The 21,983-nt window shown below is 41.8% G+C and overlaps 1 protein-coding gene across 1 annotated transcript in view; it reads left to right on the top strand.

The window, feature by feature from the left end:
• Nucleotides 1-21,983, top strand: part of LOC128688594 (cGMP-inhibited 3',5'-cyclic phosphodiesterase 3A) — a 102,087-nt gene that overhangs the window by 23,950 nt on the left and 56,154 nt on the right. Inside the window, exon 5 of the mRNA XM_070084759.1 lies at nucleotides 7,360-8,105. Coding sequence (XP_069940860.1) covers nucleotides 7,360-8,105 — 746 coding nt within the window. The remainder of the gene's footprint in view (nucleotides 1-7,359; nucleotides 8,106-21,983) is intronic.

Genomic DNA, 21,983 nt, shown 5'->3' with positions numbered 1-21,983 from the left:
TGTGTGTGGGTCAGTTAAGTAATATACAGTCACTTGTCTTCAAGGTAATCTAGTGTCTCCTTTCCCCCCATTCACCCATCTTGTAGGCTACACACGCGTCGAGGTTGTTCAACTGTAGCAGTCACTTGTGCCTCCCTCAGCTCACCTCTTGTGTGTGTGTGTGTGTGTGTGTGTGTGTGTACACTCACCTAATTGTGGTTGCAGGGGTCGAGACTCAGCTCCTGGCCCCGGCTCTTCACTTATCGCTACTAGGTTCTCTCTCTGCTCACTGAGCTTTGTCATACCTCGTCTTAAAGTTATGTATGGTTCTTGCCTCCACTACATCACTTGCTAAACTACTCAACTTCCTGACATATCTATGACTGAAGAACTACTCCCTAACATCCCTGTGACTCGTCTGAGTCTTCAGCTTCCAACTGTGACCCGTTGTTTCTGTGTCCCCTCTCTGGAACATCCTGTCTGTCCACCTTATCGATTCCACGCAGTATTTTGTATGTCGTTATCATGTCTCCCCTGACACTCCTGTCCTCCAGTGTCGTCAGGCCGTGTGTGGGGGGAGGGGGTTCATTGGTTGCTTGCTTTATTGGGTTTAAAGACTATCGACCACATGAGGGTTATTAAGGCTGTCACCTGTACACCACCACCCAAGGTCACTTTACTCTCTAAAATAGGGATTACCCTCTCATTGTATATACCTTTTTTTTTTGAGGTGTAGATTTAATCACCCCCAGCAAATTTTTTTATAGATTAATATTTTAAGTTTTTCAGTTTTTTTATATTAAGACTGAATAAGCAACTTCACCTAACTTCCCCCAAATTTACGTAATATGACATTGCTTAATTGACCTAACTTACCAGAGAATCTGCATAATTTATTTTTACCTGAGATCACAGGTATCCAGGTGACCCTCATTGTGTGTGTACTCACCTTTTTGTGGTTGTAGGGGTCGATTCACAGCTCCTGGCTCCGCCTCTTCACTGATTGCTATTAGGTCCTCTCTCTTTCTCTGCTCCACGAGCTTTATCAAACCTCGTCTTAAAACTATGTATGGTTCCTAAGACGAGGTTTGATAAAGATCATGGAACAGGGAGAGAGAGGACCTAGTAGCAGTCAGTGAAGAGCCGGGGCCAGGAGCTGTGACTCAATCCCTGCAACCACAAATAGGTGTGTGTGTGTGTGTGTGTGTGTGTGTGTGTGTGTGTGTGTGTGTGTGTGTGTGTGTGTGTGTGTGTGTGTGTGCAGAGTCGTTGTATTAGCAAAGGTGAATTACGTGTATTTTTTGGGGGATTTTGTAGCATATGTACGTATACGTGTATGTGTGTATGGATGTATGTATGCCCATGACATTTCACAGTATGTATGCATATGAAGCTTCACAGAATATGTACCGTATGTATGTATGTATGTATGTATGTATGTATGTATGTATGTATGTATGTATGTATGTATGTATGTGGGCCTTTACAGTTGAGCCGCCGCAACCTACCCAGCACCACCAACATGCAGGTCTTGCAGTAGCATAACGCCTAGTCGCACTATAGGCCTAGTGCCTAGGCTCACCGCTGTTTTTTTGTAGTACACGCTAACTACAGGTAAACTCCACTCTTTCCATGCCTCTGGTGCTAGAAAACCACTCTCTAGCAATATACTCACCTCTCTAGCATATATACTAACTTCTCTAGCAAATATACTCACCTCTCTAGCGTATATATATATATATATATATATATATATATATATATATATATATATATATATATATATATATATATATATATATATATATATATATATATATATATATATATATATATATATATATGTATATATTAACCTCTCGCATATATATTAACCTCTCTCGATATACTAACCTCTCTAGCATATATACTCTTAGCTTTGTAGTTACGTTACTGGGTTGGTAATGAAAATTATAATTATATAAACATATTGGCACATTCACTAATTAATCTACGTAAGATATCGTTTATAATGGCTGATATTTTTTGCATGTTAAATAATAATATATGAACATTTGCTTTTCCTCACAGAAAACAGCTAGCAAAAGTTATGCAAATTTTTACACGCAGACTTTTTTTTCGTATTTTGCACCAAAAGTTAAGCAGAGCTGCCTAAAATTTACGTAATATTAAATAGCTTTATTTACTTAACATGTCTAAGACTTTGTAGAGGTTTAGTTGAATGTTTTTCTTCCCTAGTGAAAGGTGAGTTAGCTTCCTGTGACGGTGTCTTCAATTATCATTTATTATTATCATTACAAACACATATCTAGTATCGACCTGCGAAGAGGCGGGGGCCAGGAGCTGTGACTCGCCCTGCAACAGCAAGTAGGCGAGTACACAACTAGGTTCATAGAGTACACTAGCGTAATTATAGATGATTCTCCCTCATACACCACCAGCCAGGTACACTAACCTTAGTCCCATTGTATATACACAACAAACACATATACATATATATATATATATATATATATATATATATATATATATATATATATATATACTATATATACATATATTGATAATGGATATTTATTAGCGCCATTGATATTATGGGTAAAAAATATTATTGATCAGTTATAAATAACATCGAATATACAATAAGATCTGAAATCAACACCGTGTTATCAATAAAATCCAGTTTGGTGTTGAAAACGTCAGGGGCAATCTTAAAATTATTACCCTCGCGAAGTTATAGGCTTTAAATCCCCATTAACCCAGTACAGCACATTATACTAGTGTAATAGTACGGTATTCACTGTGTGAACATTTCATTTGTGTGTGCACTAAGAGAAACAGTGCATGTGCACACGGAGGAGTATATCTCAGTGTATATTTACACTTTATAGAGTTTAATCCCAATTCAGTGTGGGTCATCATGTGAACCCGCGTCAGGAAACGCTTGTCCTGTTTCCTGACAAACCTTACCTAACATATCCCAGTTCACTCATATTTGAGATTGAAGTACTGAAGGTTAGTTAGTGCTGCCTTAACACTGGTATGTTGATAGGTTATATCCTTCATGAACCATGCTGTGTTGGAGAAATAACAGGTTAGCCCTAGGGGTTGATCTCCCTCTCACTTAGGATTCAGTACCGTAAAGTGAATGATAATGGTGGGTGTGTGACCTGGCTGGAGTAGGTCAGCTACTGAACGTGTCACCAGCCCATTAGCACCCAACTCAGATGTTGTTGTTTCCTGGCGAGTAAAACAAGAGACCATCACCACCACCGCTACTAACACCACACACACCATTTATGCTGTGATCCTAGGACACTCTTTGCAATTTTTAAGTGGAAATTCCACCATAAGTTTGTAGGATGTGATCTGTAATTTTTGGTGGATGGGAGAGCCGGTGGAAGGCTTTGAGCCAGAGGCTCAATATTCCTTCTGAAGATGGTAGACCACAAATTTAAGGTTATAGACAGATAGCATATTATAGATCAGCGTGAAAGAACAGAAAATCTGGAAGTAATATTATTGTTACTGAGTGGAACTTCAAGGAGATAAAGGTGTAGAAATACACTCGGGTATGGATGTTACACTTGTATCAGCAGAGTCGTGAGGGGAAAGGCCCAGCCTACACTACCCTTGCCTGTGGGTCTATGAGGCAACTGAAAGGGAGACCTCTGGGTCCACGCTCACACGTGTTACTACGTGACGTCACACTGAGCCTAGCTACAGGGAGCCTATTTATTTATTTATTTATTTATTTATTTCCAATTTGAGCACACATACAGAGGTACAAAAAAATACAGATAAGAGCAGTATGCCAAAGCCACTTATACTATGCATAGCATTACGGGCTGGCTTAAATATATAATATATAAATATATAATATATAAATATATAATATAATATATAGATGGTACGAACTAGGATATGCTACACAAACATATACATACTTTTTCAGTTGCAGTACTGACATTGTTATCATCAGTAAAATATATTAAATGAAATAGCGAAACTTAATACGAAGGGTAAATTATTATTATTATTATTAATAGTAGCAGTACAGTAGTATTTTTATTATTTTATGGGAAGCGCTAAACCTGTTAGGGTAATTCATCTCAGGGAGTGGTGGAGGATCGATCCTCCGTCCGGGTCTCTCACAGTAAGCTGAGAGGTGTGTATCTCTTCGTGTGTATACATACTGAGAGGTATATTTCTCCGCGTATATACAGAGAGGTGTGCATCTCCAGTGTATTGTATATACACACTGATAGTTGTATTTCTAATAGGCTCACCGGTGTTGTCCCGGCCCGGGTCTTCAGATACTGCTAGTGTATATACACTGAGAAGTGTGTACTGCTAGTGTATATACACTGAGAAGTGTGTACTGCTAGTGTATATACACTGAGAAGTGTGTACTGCTAGTGTATATACACTGAGAAGTGTGTACTGCTAGTGAATATACACTGAGAAGTGTGTACTGCTAGTGTATATACACTGAGAAGTGTGTACTGCTAGTGTATATACACAGAGAAGTGTGTACTGCTAGTGTATATACACTGAGAAGTGTGTACTGCTAGTGTATATACACTGAGAAGTGTGTACTGCTAGTGTATATACACAGAGAAGTGTGTACTGCTAGTGTATATACACTGAGAAGTGTGTACTGCTAGTGTATATACACTGAGAAGTGTGTACTGCTAATGTATATACACTGAGAAGTGTGTACTGCTAGTGTATATACACTGAGAAGTGTGTACTGCTAGTGTATATACACTGAGAAGTGTGGACTGCTAGTGTATATACATAGGTGTGTCTCTCAGTGTATATACACCGGTAGGTGTTTATCTGGAGTTTATCTGTGTGGACTGCTAGTGTATATACATAGGTGTGTCTCTCAGTGTATATACACCGGTAGGTGTGTATCCCAGCGTAAATAATACACCGAGATGTGTTAGTTAATGGGGTTTAAAGTCTATCGGCTACACGATGGTCATTGTCACCACCAAGAAAGAATATTTTAATCCCTAAAAATTGGGATTAAAGTCAACTCATTATATATACACTGAGAGAAATAAACCCTTATGGTACATATCCTGCGAGAGGTATCTCCCGGTATATATACATGACGAGAGGTATATATCTCCCCTGGGATATAAACCCGGAAGTGTATATCTGAATATACACCGAAAGGTGTACATCTGCCTGTGTATATAAACCGAGTGTATATCGGTGTATAATACACCGAGATGTATATTTCAGTGTATACACACCGAGTTTACTGTTATCCACATTATAGTGACCCTCGTTTAGTCAGTAGCTTTAAGCCTAGTAAATTAAACTTTCAAAATAGGTAATACACGATTAGTGAAAATCGTGAACAATAGATGCAAGATGAAATACAGCCACCAGGGAGTTGAATAACAACTCTAGCCCTCTCGTGTTGCAATTAACACATTTCTGCAACACTGCAAGCTCCTGATGTGTTGATTGCAACACGAAAGGCCTCGAGCTATCATTCAACTCCCCCTGTGGTTGTTTTACACGGATAGTGAAATGCTACATACAAAAAAATTAATCACCATAAAATCCTACATCAAACCATCACGCTAAAGCATAAAAAAAAAAATAGGCTAATGACTACGCTTCCACCCTATAAATTAACTCCGAAATCTAATAAAATGTCTATCGATAGTCTTTGTAATAGTCTTGCCTGTTTGATGTTGGTCTACACGAAGCTGTAATTAATATTCAAGAGTAATCTTCATTCTCTAGCCTGGCTGTAACTTTTGTAACGAGGCAATTTCAGGAGCAAGTTGGCGAGTCTGAACAATTACGGTGTGGTTGGCAACCGCTGCAGGCGCGTCCTCTGATTGGTCCCCCAGGAGGTACCTTCATCCTGATTGGTTAATCCTGGGTTAACCAGCGCTGTTGCCACATGGGGCATCATTATATATTATATTATTATTATTATTGTTATTATTATTATTATTATTATTATTATTATTATTATTATTATTATTATTATTATTATTATTATTATTATTATTATTATTATTATTACTGGTACTGGTATTAATATTATTATGTCAAAATTTACATATACGTATTCTTGGAGCGATTTAAATTTTGCAAAAATCAAATTTCTATATATCGTAAAACACGAGTTTGTTTAAAAATAATCATTAGTACTACTACTACTATGTTTAGTATATTTTACAAGTATTTTTTACTAACTAGTAATATCAGTGTAATATGCTCCTTTTTCCCTACTGTTGTTTCTGTTACTCTCATTTCTGTTGACTCATGAAATCGCAATAACGGGATTGGAAATTTGCCAGGGAACTGGTGGGGTTTGAATCTGCGTCGAGTTTTACGACTCACTCTCCATGGGTTCAAACCACGCCCGTTCCGTGGTTTACGACTCGCTCTCCATGGGTTCGTACCACGCCCGTTCCGTGGTTTCTTATTTCTGTTGTTTCTTCCCTCTCATTAGTGTTGCTTCTGTGATTACTGTTAGTTGTTGCAGTTTTTCCTCACATTACCGTTGTGTCTGTTGCTGTCAGTGTAGAGTAATACACTGCACGATGGTCACTGTAACTCACTGTTCTGTTACACTTCACCTCACAAGACATTCATAACATCATTCGTCAAGACGCCTCACTGTAAATCAGGTATTCAGCCTCGGTGAACACGTCTCCGCTTCTGATTTACACACTGATTGACCTCCTGCCTGCCTGCCGCCCCAGCTTTACGTTCTCTCAGATAAAAAGGGGTGGACCGGTAAGCCAGCGGAAGGCCTCGGTCAGATGACCAAAAACTCCGGCTGTGGGTCATCATATGACTAAGATCCGCGTCAGGAAATACTAGTCCTGTTTCCTGACAAACCTTACCTAACCTAAGCTACAAAGACATTATTCCAAATAGATTGGGCTGTCACCTTGACGCTGACTCCTATCAGCCAGAATAACTCTCAAAGAACTTAGCGCAACGCTTGTCAACAACCGATGGACTTATTGACAGCATATTATATTTACGAAACTATGGGTTAAAATTACGTATCTTAGATAAACGAAGTACCAAGTGCTGAATGTTCGTCTCACTCAGGTAATCTTAGTATAACTCGTATGTTTTAGTTACCATCGTCCTTCAGTGGCGCCATTCTTTCTCCGCCCGGAACGGTGTCAACCTTTTTGGTTTCTCTGAATCAGTAATCCTGACATTCACGTATCCTCAGGCAAGAATCAGTTGCTGACACATTCTGTTTCCTCGGGTTACTGACGCATTTTCTTGGGTTTACCGTGTTCTACTGACTTGCTTCCACTCTGAGGTCAGCGTTGATTTTCCTTTACCACAGTTACTGATCTTCCTCTTTTTTTCCAGCAGACGTGACGCCGTGTGGAAGCCCAACACACGCCTGCTGCCTCGAAACCCGGTTGGACGCCAACTGTCAAAGCTCCAAGAACCGCTCGTACTCCACCACTGCGCTCTACCAGGACGGGGCTAAGCGGCCCAATGTTCGCGAGCGTCAGACGGTGTGTTCCCTGCACCCTCTGGGAGACTACGATGTTAATCACTTGGACCGTGTGGCTCGGGGGCTCCACGATGCCCACAAGTCCGGGGCATACTCGGACCGTCTCACGCGGCTCCAGAAACTTCCCAACCAACACGTCTGCGAGGGCCTCTGCGATGATTGCAGCCGCACGCAGAACGACACCACGGATGGACTCTGCCATCAACAGCAGGACCATATGGACTCTGAACTCTGTGAGTGCAAATGTAGTGAGAATGCTCGCGTTCACGCCAGTGAGTGCAAGTGTAGTGAGAATGCTCGCGTCCACGCCTTGACCACTAAACAGACAGAAACCAGAAGTGACGATGCTCATTCTCCGGCAACCAATACCAGTGTAGCGCAACACAGACATGGACTGAGGGTGGCCACCTCGGACTACGAAAGCTCTGACTCGCCCAGCTCAATAGAGACGAGCGAGGAGGCTCTAGCAGTTGGCCGAGTGAGATTAGCGGCCGCGGCCGAGGTGGCCGATGCAGTGGTCGAGGAGCAAGAGGAAGAAGAAAAGATAGAGAAGGAAGAAGAAAAAATAATCACGACGTCTCAGGTCCCAGCGAAAGAGGTAAGGTACATCATTCGGCGTATGGTTCTAAAGACTCTCAAATACTTCTTATATATATATATATATATATATCTATATATATATATATATATATATATATATATATATATATATATATATATATATATATATATATATATATATGCAAAACAACAACTTTGAAAGAATAGAGAAATTCCAAGCGCTTTCGTGACTACTCACATTATCAAGGAACTATGTTCCTTGATAATGTGAGTAGTCACGAAGCGCTTGGAATTTCTCTATTCTTTCAAAGTGGTTGTTTTGCATATTCTGAAATCACCTGCTTACTGTGATCTTATTGCATATATATATATATATCTATATATATATATATATATATATATATATATATATATATATATATATATATATATATATATATATATATATGAACATTAAAATGGTATAAAATACCGACAGGTTGTTAGGTAAGACACATATGCAACAGTTAGGTATCTTTATTTCGAAACGTTTCGCCTACACCGTAGGCTTCTTCAGTCGAGTACAGAAAAGTTGATAGAAGCAGAAGATACTTGAAGACGATGAAATCAGTCCATCACCCTTAAAGTTTTGAGGTGGTCAGTCCCTCAGATACCTAACTGTTGCATATATATATATATATATATATATATATATATATATATATATATATATATATATATATATATATATATATATATATATATATATATATATATTTATATATATATATATGCTCAGTAATAACCCGCAGGGAGACAGAAATTCAGAAGATTAATTGGTCTAAATATTTCGACCCCCTGCTGGGGTCCTCGTCAGCAGATACACAAATGAAAGAAGAACATAAATTTATAGGAAGGTTACTACGCCTCTCCAACGTACAGGTGAGCGTGGAGCTTCAGGTCAGTGCGTGGGAAGACAGGTCAAGGAGTGAGTATGATGAAAGGTCTTGGAGTTACGCAAGACACACAGGGAAGTTACACAAGACTCACCAGGAGTCTACCAGACACCATGCAAAGATTCCAACCAAGTATACATCGGACAGACTGGCCGAACACTGTCTCCGAGAATCATCGAATACCAGAGTGCGATACGTTATGCAGAGGAGAATTCAGCCGTTTTCCAACAAGCTAGCAACAGCAGTCACAGTATTTATTGGGAAGTTGCCGCCATCAGACACAAATCACACTGCAGCTACAAACGCAAAATTCTAAAAATTGCCCTCATAACTACCATCCCTAATTTTAACATCTCACAGCCACAATGGAAACCAGACATCGCTTGAAAATTCGACCTCAATAAGTACATGCCAGCAACCAACCTAATACAAAACGCCAGCACAAAATCAGGAATTACATAACATAGACGAACTTCCTACCCAAATTTTAAGGTTTACTTCAAGACCTGTCGTCACACTCGCTCCCTGACCTGTCTTCTCAAGCACTGACCTGTCTTCCCAAGCACTGACCTGACGCACCACGCTCACCAGCACGTTTGAGAGGCGCAACCTTCCAATAAATTTAAGTTTTCCTTTCATTTGTGTATCAGCTGAAGAGGACCCCAGCAGAAGGGCCGAAATATACAAACCAATTAATCTCCAGTTTGTCTCCATATGGGTTATTATTGAACATTGACAAGTGTTTATTATACTTTCCTTAGTTATTCATATATATATATATATATATATATATATATATATATATATATATATATATATATATATATATATATATATGCAAAACAATCACTGTGAAAGAATATTGAAATTCCAAACGCTTTCGTGACTTTTCACATTATCATAGTTCTTTGATAATGTGAGAAGTCACGAAAGCGCTTGGAATTTCAATATTCTTTCACAATGATTGTTTTGCATATATATATATATATATATATATATATATATATATATATATATATATATATATATATATATATATATATATATATATATATATATATATATATATATATGTCGTGGACGAATAGGTAAAACTGGTCAGTTAGCAAGAACTCGATTAAAATTAAGTCCTTTCTAAAATTTTCTCTTGTACGTTTAAAGATATAATTTCTTTTCATTTTTGTTAATGTAAAAATTAATAATTTTGTACCAAAAGAACCTTAGAAAACTTACCTAACCATATTATAACAAGCGCAGTTTAATTTAGCCTAATCCAACTAAATATACTTTAGATAGTTTACAGTAATTTAATAATAAACAAACACAATGAAATATATTTTTTCGTTAGGTTCAGAGTGATTTTTGCGAAATTATTGCATACATAAATTTTTTTGCTTGCATTATTCGGTAAGAAGACCGTTGCTATTTAAGCCAAAAATCACAAGTTTTACCTATTCGGCACGACATATATATTGCCCTGAACACTACAGCTTCCCTACCCGGAGTACACTTGTCTCTGAGGTACACTGTTACGTGTCCAGGAGACCTGGCTGACACCACTCACATACTGCTGTATAAAAAGACCCTTTTTATGCAGAGCATTTCGGGCAAATTAGGTCCTTGTCCCAGGATGCGACCCACACCAGTCCACTAACACCTAGGTACCCATTATTGGTGAACATAGACAACCGGTGTAAAGAAACACGCCCAATGTTTCTACCCGCGCTGGGAATCGAACGCAGACCTTCGCCGTGTGAAGCGAGAGCTTTAGCGATCAGGCCACGGGGCACCAAATTCTCTCGTGATAAGCGGACGGAGGATTGAGCTTTCATCACTCGGGTCAGAAAGTAGTGGTGGTTAGTTGCTGTCAGTGTGACGATACCCACACTGTAAATAACACCTACGAAGAGAAACATCGACCTGTTCAGTGTTGAGGACAGCTTATAACTAATTATACACAAGAGTGCCTGCCTAGCATGAGTCTACTAGCCCATGATAGGTATGTCTAACTCATACTCACCCACAACCTATATTTAAAGCAACCCAAACTTCTCACCTCAGTGTCGCTACCTGAGAGTTCGTTTCACTCTTCTTCAACTCTGTTGCCAAACCATTGCTTTCTTATATGCTTTTCCCTGTGATTATAATAATAATAATAATCTTATATACTTTCTAAGTAAACTTATCCGACTTAATCCGTTGCTGCGAATCCTGTCTTTGGTCGATATTTTTAGCACGCTATTTATATTCCCCTTTATTTATTCCTGTTTTCTATTTGTACACTTCAGTTATATCTCCCCAAATTCTACGTCTTTTCAAAGAATGCAGGTTCAGTGCCTCCTGCCTGTTGTCGTAGGAAAAGTTTCTGGTACGTCAAGTCAGCTTCGTCATCTTTCTCTGTTTTTTTCCAGAGTATTTATGTTCATTCAGAGCTGAACAGAAGCTGCATAATCTAAACGAGGTCTGACTGGAGATATATGAACTTGAAGTCAATAACAACACTGCTGCTAGCCGGAGGATTTATCCCCGTGGACTAAAACAGCACAGGTTCAATCCTCTGGCTAGCCGAAGTGTTGTTATTGAATAAATACCACTTGTTCATGGTTACAGTAATAAAGCAGAAGTATAACCTGAAGACTTTTGGCATTTATTCTTCTTGATATGAAGCTAAGAATTCTATTGACTTGACTTGAAATTTCCATTAACTAAAACTCCTTCATCTTTTTCACATTCAATTCAGCTAAGATTTACATCATTTAGCTTACAAGGTGCCACTTCTCAGACCAAAACGTCAACCTATTCAGGTCATCTTGTAGTCTTCTGATGTACTCATCAGAAATTATCTGACGACCCATTTCAATGTCATCGGCACAGTTACACTTTTTGGATGGAAGGGCGCAAGTGCATATCATACACTGTGAGGACTTTTTACTGGATATGTGTCGGTCCTGGACATTGGTCACACGTTTGTCAATGTCGTTCTACCTTCTACTTTTACTCATGTTACTGTTTATTCTCTCATCGATGTTGTCTACGTAGATTGTAAACAAGACACCCATCACTGACCCCTGTAGTACACCACTGGTAGCGGCTCCCCATTCTGATTTCTCACCATTAATGTAAGCTCTCTGCTGCCCGTACCTTTGCCAGAGTTATAAATTATAACTTATAATGGGTAGGGTGGGGGGTGGGGGTGAAGCAGATTTGATCCGTAGAATAGGAAGATCCATTTCCTTGAATCACGAGCCCTTCACCCTCGTCAAGGAAGACTCTTGAACTTAAACCTATCGTACAAGTACAGGTATGTTAATACCGACAAATTGCGGTAATAAAAAACGTCAAGAAATGTATTGAAGGAAACGTTTCGCCACTTGTGGTTCTATTAATACTAACTGATGAAGCCACAGGTGGCGAAAATCTCCTTCAGTAAATGTCTTGATTGCTCGTACGCCCTATTCCCACAGCCTCGAGCAAATTATCGGTGATAGGGAAGGACCTTGCCAGCGAGTCAGGGGACTTGCCACTTCTTGGTGCGACAGATCGATGCCTCGTCAAGCAAGAGGCGGTAGATGAACTGCAGCTCCATCTGTTAGTTTATTCACCAGGGGAAAAAAACACTCAGCTTTGTCATAATCTGATCTGTTCAGTGGTGCCGGCGCCCAGTCAGGGGCCCGGCCTCTGGCAGGAGCCCGGACTTTGGCAGGGGCCCGGACTCTGGCAGGGGCCCGGACTCTAGTAGGGACCCGGACTCTGGCAGGGGCCCGTCAATACGGTGGTGTTGCAAGCCAAAAATCTCAGGACACGTGAAGGTGGAATAAGCAGTGGTTCTGTTTTGGACCATGGCAGAACCATGCTGGAGGACTCAGTGTTCCAAGATCCACCTGGATTAGGGATACGTTAATATTCTTGTTTTAGGTTAGTTCGATGTTCTCAGTACAAGTTCACTCGGTATATAACCATGTCATTAGATGATATAAGTCACAGTCGATCGTTCTGTCTTTGCTAAGCAGGGATAATATTAACCCTGGTGCATTAACAGCATCAATAATATTAACCCTGGTGCATTAACAGCATCAATAATATTAACCCTGGTGCATTAACAGCATCAATAATATTAACCCTGGTGCATTAACAGCATCAATAATATTAACCCTGGTGCATTAACAGCATCAATAATATTAACCCTGGTGCATTAACAGCATCAATAATATTAACCCTGGTGCATTAACAGCATCAATAATATTAACCCTGGTGCATTAACAGCATCAATATTATTATTATTATTATCACACTGGCCGACTCCCACCAAGGCAGGGTGGCCCGAAAAAGAAAAACTTTCACCATCATTCACTCCATCAATATATGTTATTCATTTAGCGGGAAACACTTCCTGGCGTCATCCTGCACGAGACATCTCATACCACTAACAACGTCTGTGAACTGAGTTCTCTGATACCAGCCTTGTATCTTGATACCAGCCTTATGTCTTGATACCAGCCTTGTATCTTGATACCAGCCTTGTATCTTGATACCAGCCTTATGTCTTGATACCAGCCTTGTATCTTGATACCAGCCTTGTATCTTGATACCAGCCTTATGTCTTGATACCAGCCTTGCATCTTGATACCAGCCTTGCATCATGATACCAGCCTTATGTCTTGATACCAGCCTTGTATCTTGATACCAGCCTTGTATCTTGATACCAGCCTTGTATCTTGATACCAGCCTTATGTCTTGATACCAGCCTTGCATCTTGATACCAGCCTTGCATCTTGATACCAGCCTTATGTCTTGATACCAGCCTTGTGTCTTGATACCAGCCTTATGTGTTGATACAAGCCTTGTGTGTTGATACCAGTCATGTGTCTTAATACCAGCCCTGGGTCTTGATACCAGCATTGTATCTTGATACCCGCCTTGTATCTTGATACCAGCCTTGTCTTGATACCAGCCTTGTGTCTTGATACCAGGATTATGTCTTGATACCAGCCTTGTGTCTTCATTCCAGCCTTGTGTCTTGATACCAGCCTTGTGTCTTGATACCAGACTTGTGTCTTGATACCAGCCTTGTGTCTTGATACCATTCTTGTATCTTAATGCCAGCCTTGTGTCTTGATACCAGCCTTGTGTCTTGATACCAGCCTTATGTGTTGATACAAGCCTTGTGTGTTGATACCAGTCACGTGTCTTAATACCAGCCCTGGGTCTTGATACCAGCCTTGTATCTTGATACCAGCCTTGTATCTTGATACCAGCCTTGTCTTGATACCAGCCTTGTGTCTTGATACCAGGATTATGTCTTGATACCAGCCTTGTGTCTTGATACCAGCCATGTGTTTTGATACCAGTCTTGTGTCTTGATACCAGTCTTGTGTGCTGATACCAGACTTGTGTCTTGATACCAGCCTTGTGTCTTGATACCAGCCTTGTGTCTTGATACCAGCCTTATGTGTTGATACAAGCCTTGTGTGTTGATACCAGCCTTGTGTCTTGATAACAGTCTTGTGTCTTGATACCAGCCCTGTGTCTTGATACCAGCCTTGTGTCTTGATACCAGCCTTGTGTCTTCATTCCAGCCTTGTGTCTTGATACCAGCCTTGTGTCTTGATACCAGACTTGTGTCTTGATACCAGCCTTGTGTCTTGATACCAGTCTTGTATCTTAATGCCAGCCTTGTGTCTTGATACCAGCCTTGTGTCTTGATACCAGCCTTATGTGTTGATACAAGCCTTGTGTGTTGATAGCAGCCTTGTGTCTTGATAACAGCCTTGTGTCTTGATACCAGCTCTGTGTCTTGATACTAGCCTTGTGTCTTGATACCAGACTTTTGTTTTGATACCAGCCTTGTGTTTTGATACCAGCCTTGTGTCTTGATACCAGCCTTGTGTCTTCATACCAGCCTTGTGTCTTGATACCAGACTTTTGTTTTGATACCAGCCTTGTGTTTTGATACCAGCCTTGTGTCTTGATACCAGCCTTGTGTCTTGATACAAGCCTTGTGTCTTGATACTAGCCTTGTGTCTTGATACCAGACTTTTGTTTTGATACCAGCCTTGTGCCTTGATACCAGCCTTGTGTCTTGATGCAGCCTTGTGTCTTGATACCAGCCTTGTGTCTTGATACCTGCCTTGTGTTCTGATACTAGCCTTGTGTCTTGATACCAGCCATGTGTCTTGATATCAGCCTTGTGTCTTGATACCAGCCTTGTGTCTTGATACCAGCCTTGTGTTTTGATACCAGACTTGTGTCTTGATACCAGCCTTGTGTCTTGATACCAGCCTTATGTTTTGATACCAGCCTTGTGTTTTGATACCAGCCATGTGTCTTGACACCAGCCCTATGTCTTGATACCAGCCCTGTGTCTTGATATCAGCCCTGTGTGTTGATACCAGCCTTGTGTCTTGATGCCAGCCTTGTGTCTTGATATCAGCCTTGTGTCCTGATACCAGCCTTGTGTCTTCATACCAGCCTTGTGTCTTGATACCAGCCATGTGTCTTGATGACAGCCTTGTCTTGATACCTGTCTTGTGTCTTGATACCAGCCTTGTGTCTTGATACCAGCCTTGTGTTTTGATACCAGACTTGTGTCTTGATACCAGTCTTGTGTGCTGATACCAGACTTTTGTCTTGATACCAGCCTTGTGTCTTGATACCAGTTTTGTGTCTTGATACCAGCCTTATGTGTTGATACAAGCCTTGTGTGTTGATACCAGCCTTGTGTCTTGATAACAGTCTTGTGTCTTGATACCAGCCCTGTGTCTTGATGCCAGCCTTGTGTCCTGATACCAGCCTTGTGTCTTCATTCCAGCCTTGTGTCTTGATACCAGCCTTGTGTCTTGATACCAGACTTTTGTTTTGATACCAGCCTTGTGTTTTGATACCAGTCTTGTATCTTGATACCAGCCTTGTGTCTTGATACCAGCCATATGTGTTGATACAAGCCTTGTGTGTTGATACCAGCCTTGTGTCTTGATAACAGCCTTGTGTCTTGATACCAGCCCTGTGTCTTGATACCAGCCTTGTGTCTTGATACCAGCCTTGCCTTGATACCAGCCTTGTGTCTTGATACCAGACTTTTGTTTTGATACCAGCCTTGTGTCTTGATACCAGCCTTGTGTCTTGATACCAGCCTTGTGTCTTGATATCAGCCTTGTGTCTTGATACCAGCCTTGTGTCTTGATGCAGCCTTGTGTCTTGATACCAGCCTTGTGTCTTGATACCTGCCTTGTGTCCTGATACCAGCCTTGTGTCTTGATACCAGCCATGTGTCTTGATATCAGCCTTCTGTCTTGATACCAGCCTTGTGTCTTGATGCAGCCTTGTGTCTTGATACCAGCCTTGTGTCTTGATACCTGCCTTGTGTCCTGATACCAGCCTTGTGTCTTGATACCAGCCATGTGTCTTGATATCAGCCTTGTGTCTTGATACCAGTCTTGTGTCTTGATACCAGCCTTGTGTCTTGATACCAGCCTTGTGTCTTGATGCCAGCCTTGTGTTTTGATACTAGCCTTGTGTCTTGATACCAGCCTTGTGTCTTGATACCAGCCATGTGTCTTGATACCAGCCCTATGTCTTGATACCAGCCCTGTGTCTTGATACCAGCCCTGTGTGTTGATACCAGCCTTGTGTCTTGATGCCAGCCTTGTGTCTTGATATCAGCCTTGTGTCCTGATACCAGCCTTGTGTCTTGATACCAGCCTTGTGTCTTGATGCCAGCCTTGTGTTTTGATACTAGCCTTGTGTCTTGATACCAGCCTTGTGTCTTGATACCAGCCTTATGTTTTGATACCAGCCTTGTGTTTTGATACCAGCCATGTGTCTTGATACCAGCCCTATGTCTTGATACCAGCCCTGTGTCTTGATACCAGCCCTGTGTGTTGATACCAGCCTTGAGTCTTGATGCCAGCCTTGTGTCTTCATACCAGCCTTGTGTCTTGATACCAGCCATGTGTCTTGATACCTTCCTTGTGTCTTGATACCAGCCTTGTGTCTTGATACCTGTCTTGTGTCTTGATACCAGCCTTGTGTCTTGATACCAGCCTTGTGTCTTGATACCAGCCTTGTGTTTTGATACCAGCCTTGTGTCTTGATACCTTCCTTGTGTCTTGATATCAGCCTTGTGTTTTGATAACAGCTTTGTGTCTTGACACCAGCCTTGTGTCTTGATACCAGCCTTGTGTCTTGATACCTGCCTTGTGTTTTGATACCAGCGTTATGTCTTGATTCCGGCCTTGTGTCATGATATCAGCCCTGTGTCTTGATACCAGCCTTTTGTCTTGATACCAGCCCTGTGTCTTGATACCAGCCTTGTGTCTTGATACCAGCCTTGTGTCTTGATACCAACCCTGTGTCTTGATACCAGCCATGTGTCTTGATACCAGCCTTGAGTCTTGATGCCAGTCATATGTCTTGATACCAGACTTGTGTCTTGATACCAGCCTTGTGTCTTGATACCAACCCTGTGTCTTGATACCAGCTTTGTGTCTTGATACCAGCCTTGTGTCTTGATAACAGCCCTGTGTCTTGATACCAGCCATGTGTCTTGATACCAGCCCTGTGTCTTGGTACCAGCCCTGTGTCTTGATACCAGCCTTGTGTCATGATACCAGCCCTGTGTCTTGATACCAGCCTTGTGTCATGATACCAGTCCTGTATCTTGATACCAGCCCTGTATCTTGATACCAGCCCTGTCTCTTGATACTAGCCTTGTGTGTTGATACCAGCCCTGTGTCTTGATACCAGCCCTGTATCTTGATACCAGCCCTGTATCTTGATACCAGTCCTGTATCTTGATACCAGCCCTGTATTTTGATACCAGCCCTGTGTCTTGATACCAGCCATGTGTCTTATATAAGTCTTGTGTCTTGATACCAGCCCTGTGTCTTGATACCAGCCTTGGGTCTTGATAACAGCCCTGTGTCTCTGATATCAGCCATGTGTCTTGATACCAGCCTTGTGTCTTGATACCAGCCATATGTCTTGATACCAGCCTTGTGTCTTGATACCATCCCTGTGTCTTGATACCAGCCTTGCGTCTTGATAACAGCCCTGTGTCTTGATACCAGCCCTGTGTCTTGATACCAGACACTTGATACCAGCCCTGTATCTTGATACTAGCCCTGTATCTTGACACAAGCCCTGTCTTGATACCGGCCCTGTGTCTTGATACCAGCCCTGTATCTTGATACTAGCCCTGTATCTTGATACCAGCCCTGTATCTTGATACCAACCCTGTATCTTGATACCAGCCCTATCTTGATACCAGCCCTGTATCTTGATACCAGCCCTATCTTGATACCAGCCCTGTATCTTGATACCAGCCCTGTATCTTGATACCAGCCCTGTATCTTGATACCAGCCCTGTATCTTGATACCAGCCCTGTATCTTGATACCATCCCTATCTTGATACCAGCCCTAACTTGATACCAGCTGTGTCTTGATACCAGCCCTGTATCTTGGTACCAGCCCTGTATCTTGATACCAGCCCTGTATCTTGATACCAGCCCTGTATCTTGATACCAGCCCTATCTTGATACCAACCCTGTATCTTGATACCAACCCTATCTTGATACCAGCCCTGTATCTTGATACCAGCCCTTTATCTTGATACCAGCCCTGTATCTTGATACCAGCCCTGACTTGATACCAGCCCTGTGTCTTGATACCAGCCCTGTATCTTGATACCAGCCCTGTATCTTGATACCAGCCCTGTATCTTGATACCAGCCCTGTATCTTGATACCAGCCCTGTATCTTGATACCAGCCCTGTATCTTGATACCAGCCCTGTATCTTGATACCAGCCCTGTATCTTGATACCAGCCCTGTATCTTGATACCAGCCCTGTATCTTGATACCAGCCCTGTATCTTGATACCAGCCCTGTATCTTGATACCAGCCCTGTATCTTGATACCAGCCCTGTATCTTGATACCAGCTCTGTATCTTGATACCAGCTCTGTATCTTGATACCAGCCCTGTATCTTGATACCAGCCCTGTATCTTGATACCAGCCCTGTATCTTGATACCAGCCCTGTATCTTGATACCAGCTCTGTATCTTGATACCAGCTCTGTATCTTGATACCAGCCCTGTATCTTGATACCAGGCCTGTATCTTGATACCAGCCCTGTATCTTGATACCAGCCCTGTATCTTGATACCAGCTCTGTATCTTGATACCAGCTCTGTATCTTGATACCAGCCCTGTATCTTGATACCAGCCCTGGATCTTGATACCAGCCCTGTATCTTGATACCAGCCCTGTATCTTGATACTAGCCCTGTATCTTGATACCAGCCCTGGATCTTGATACCTGCCCTGTATCTTGATACCATCCCTGTATCTTGATACCAGCCCTGTATCTTGATACCAGCCCTGTATCTTGATACCAGCCCTGTATCTTGATACCAGCCCTGTATCTTGATACCAGCCCTGTATCTTGATACCAGCCCTGTATCTTGATACCAGCCCTGTATCTTGATACCAGCCCTGTATCTTGATACCAGCTCTGTATCTTGATACCATCCCTGTATCTTGATACCAGCCCTGTATCTTGATACCAGCTCTGTATCTTGATACCAGCCCTGTATCTTGATACCAGCCCTGTATCTTGATACCAGCCCTGTATCTTGATACCAGCCCTGTATCTTGATACCAGCTCTGTATCTTGATACCAGCCCTGTATCTTGATACCAGCCCTGTATCTTGATACCAGCCCTGTATCTTGATACCAGCCCTGTATCTTGATACCAGCCCTGTATCTTGATACCAGCCCTGTATCTTGATACCAGCCCTGTATCTTGATACCAGCCCTGTATCTTGATACCAGCCCTGTATCTTGATACCAGCCCTGTATCTTGATACCAGCCCTGTATCTTGATACCAGCCCTGTATCTTGATACCAGCCCTGTATCTTGATACCAGCCCTGTATCTTGATACCAGCCCTGTATCTTGATACCAGCCCTGTATCTTGATACCAGCCCTGTATCTTGATACCAGCCCTGTATCTTGATACCAGCCCTGTATCTTGATACCAGCCCTGTATCTTGATACCAGCCCTGTATCTTGATACCAGCCCTGTATCTTGATACCAGCCCTGTATTTTGATACCAGCCCTGTATTTTGATACCAGCCCTGTATCTTGATACCAGCCCTGTATCTTGATACCAGCCCTGTATCTTGATACCAGCCCTGTATTTTGATACCAGCCCTGTATCTTGATACCAGCCCTGTATCTTGATACCAGCCCTGTATCTTGATACCAGCCCTGTATCTTGATACCAGCCCTGTATCTTGATACCAGCCCTGTATCTTGATACCAGCCCTGTATTTTGATACCAGCCCTGTATTTTGATACCAGCCCTGTATCTTGATACCAGCCCTGTATCTTGATACCAGCCCTGTATCTTGATACCAGCCCTGTATCTTGATACCAGCCCTGTATCTTGATACCAGCCCTGTATCTTGATACCAGCCCTGTATCTTGATACCAGCTCTGTATCTTGATACCAGCCCTGTATCTTGATACCAGCCCTGTATCTTGATACCAGCCCTGTATCTTGATACCAGCCCTGTATCTTGATACCAGTCTTGTGTCTTGGTTGTTCTCCGTAAATTCATTATCCATTTATTGATTATCATTATTATTATATTCTGCCGGAAGTGCTCTTACATACCACAAAAATTAAAATATTTTTACTAAAAATCCAGTATCCAAATTTCGTAGATTTTATTGTAATCTTATGTGATTTTTTAAAAATCTGTGAACTCTTAATAAATTACGAGAAATATGCTAAAAAAAATCGAAAATTTTCATCGATTAAAAGTGTGATAATCCACATATTTTAGCTAAACATTTTATTATTTCAGAAAATGTCCAGAGCTGCTCTGACACACCCATATATTCAATGATAATATATATTTTTATGGTATTTGGCGGAGATGATATAACAGAAGATAAAGTTTGAACTAAGGAAGGGAAAGACAGTTCTAGATATTAATGTACTGTTCTTGTTCCGACCCCCCCCCCCTTTACTGTTCTGTACAGTACTAATGAACATCATGGAGGACTGACCTAGTGTTCATCGTTATGAACTTAGTAATCACTGTATCTTTCCCTTTCACTGGGAGATAAATGACTTGGTGTAATAATAACTGTGGTGTCAAATTCCCGTAGATTATGGATGAGTTGCTCGGGTAGAACTGTGTCTGTTGAATTATTGAAAGGTTCTGCCTGACCTTACTTTCATCAGCAGCACAGCGCTAACACCCTCCTCATCAACCGTCTCTTCCAGAGTTCAACTCGTGTACTCTCCGGGAATGTTCCCTTCCCTCGCACCAGCTGCCCGTGTTTCCATTTCATCACGGCGACTCATTGCTTGCTCACGCATTGACCCCGTGATGTATTCCTGGTATTTAGCTACTCGTTCAAGGGATATATGCCCCGTTCAGGGGACTTATACCTCGTTCAAGGGACTTATACCCCGTTCAAGGGATGTATACCTTAGTGCTGGTGAAAAGCTCTTGATCCCCTCCCCCCTCCCCCAGAAATAAAGCCACCCTTCCCCTCCTCAAAGCAAACGTAATTACTTCTCAAGTTACTAATACTAGTAACTTGAATAGCGCCACCAAACACTAGTGGATACGCCAGTGGTAGTTATGTATTGGGGCACCTGTGACGTAACTGCAGTCCGTAATACAGCAGAAGAGTGAAACTGGAATTGTTGGTAGTCCAATGTTCATAGCCTTATTATCCTCATGAGTCCCTAATACAGGAGCCTCAGGAGTCCCTGATACAGGAGCCTCAGGAGTCCCTGATACAGGAGCCTCAGGAGTCCCTGATATAGGAACCTCAGGAGTCCTTGATACAGGAGCCTCGGAAGGCCGTGATACAGGAGCCTCAGGAGTCCTTGATACAGGAGCCTCAGGAGTCTCTGATGCAGGAGCCTCAGGAGTCCCTGATACAGGAGCCTCAGGAGTC

The sequence above is a fragment of the Cherax quadricarinatus genome, chromosome 13 (genome assembly GCF_038502225.1).
Source record: "Cherax quadricarinatus isolate ZL_2023a chromosome 13, ASM3850222v1, whole genome shotgun sequence".
In the NCBI taxonomy this organism is placed as follows: domain Eukaryota; kingdom Metazoa; phylum Arthropoda; class Malacostraca; order Decapoda; family Parastacidae; genus Cherax; species Cherax quadricarinatus.
Note: the sequence above shows the minus strand (reverse complement) of the source record. Positions and strands in the feature narration are given on the sequence as shown.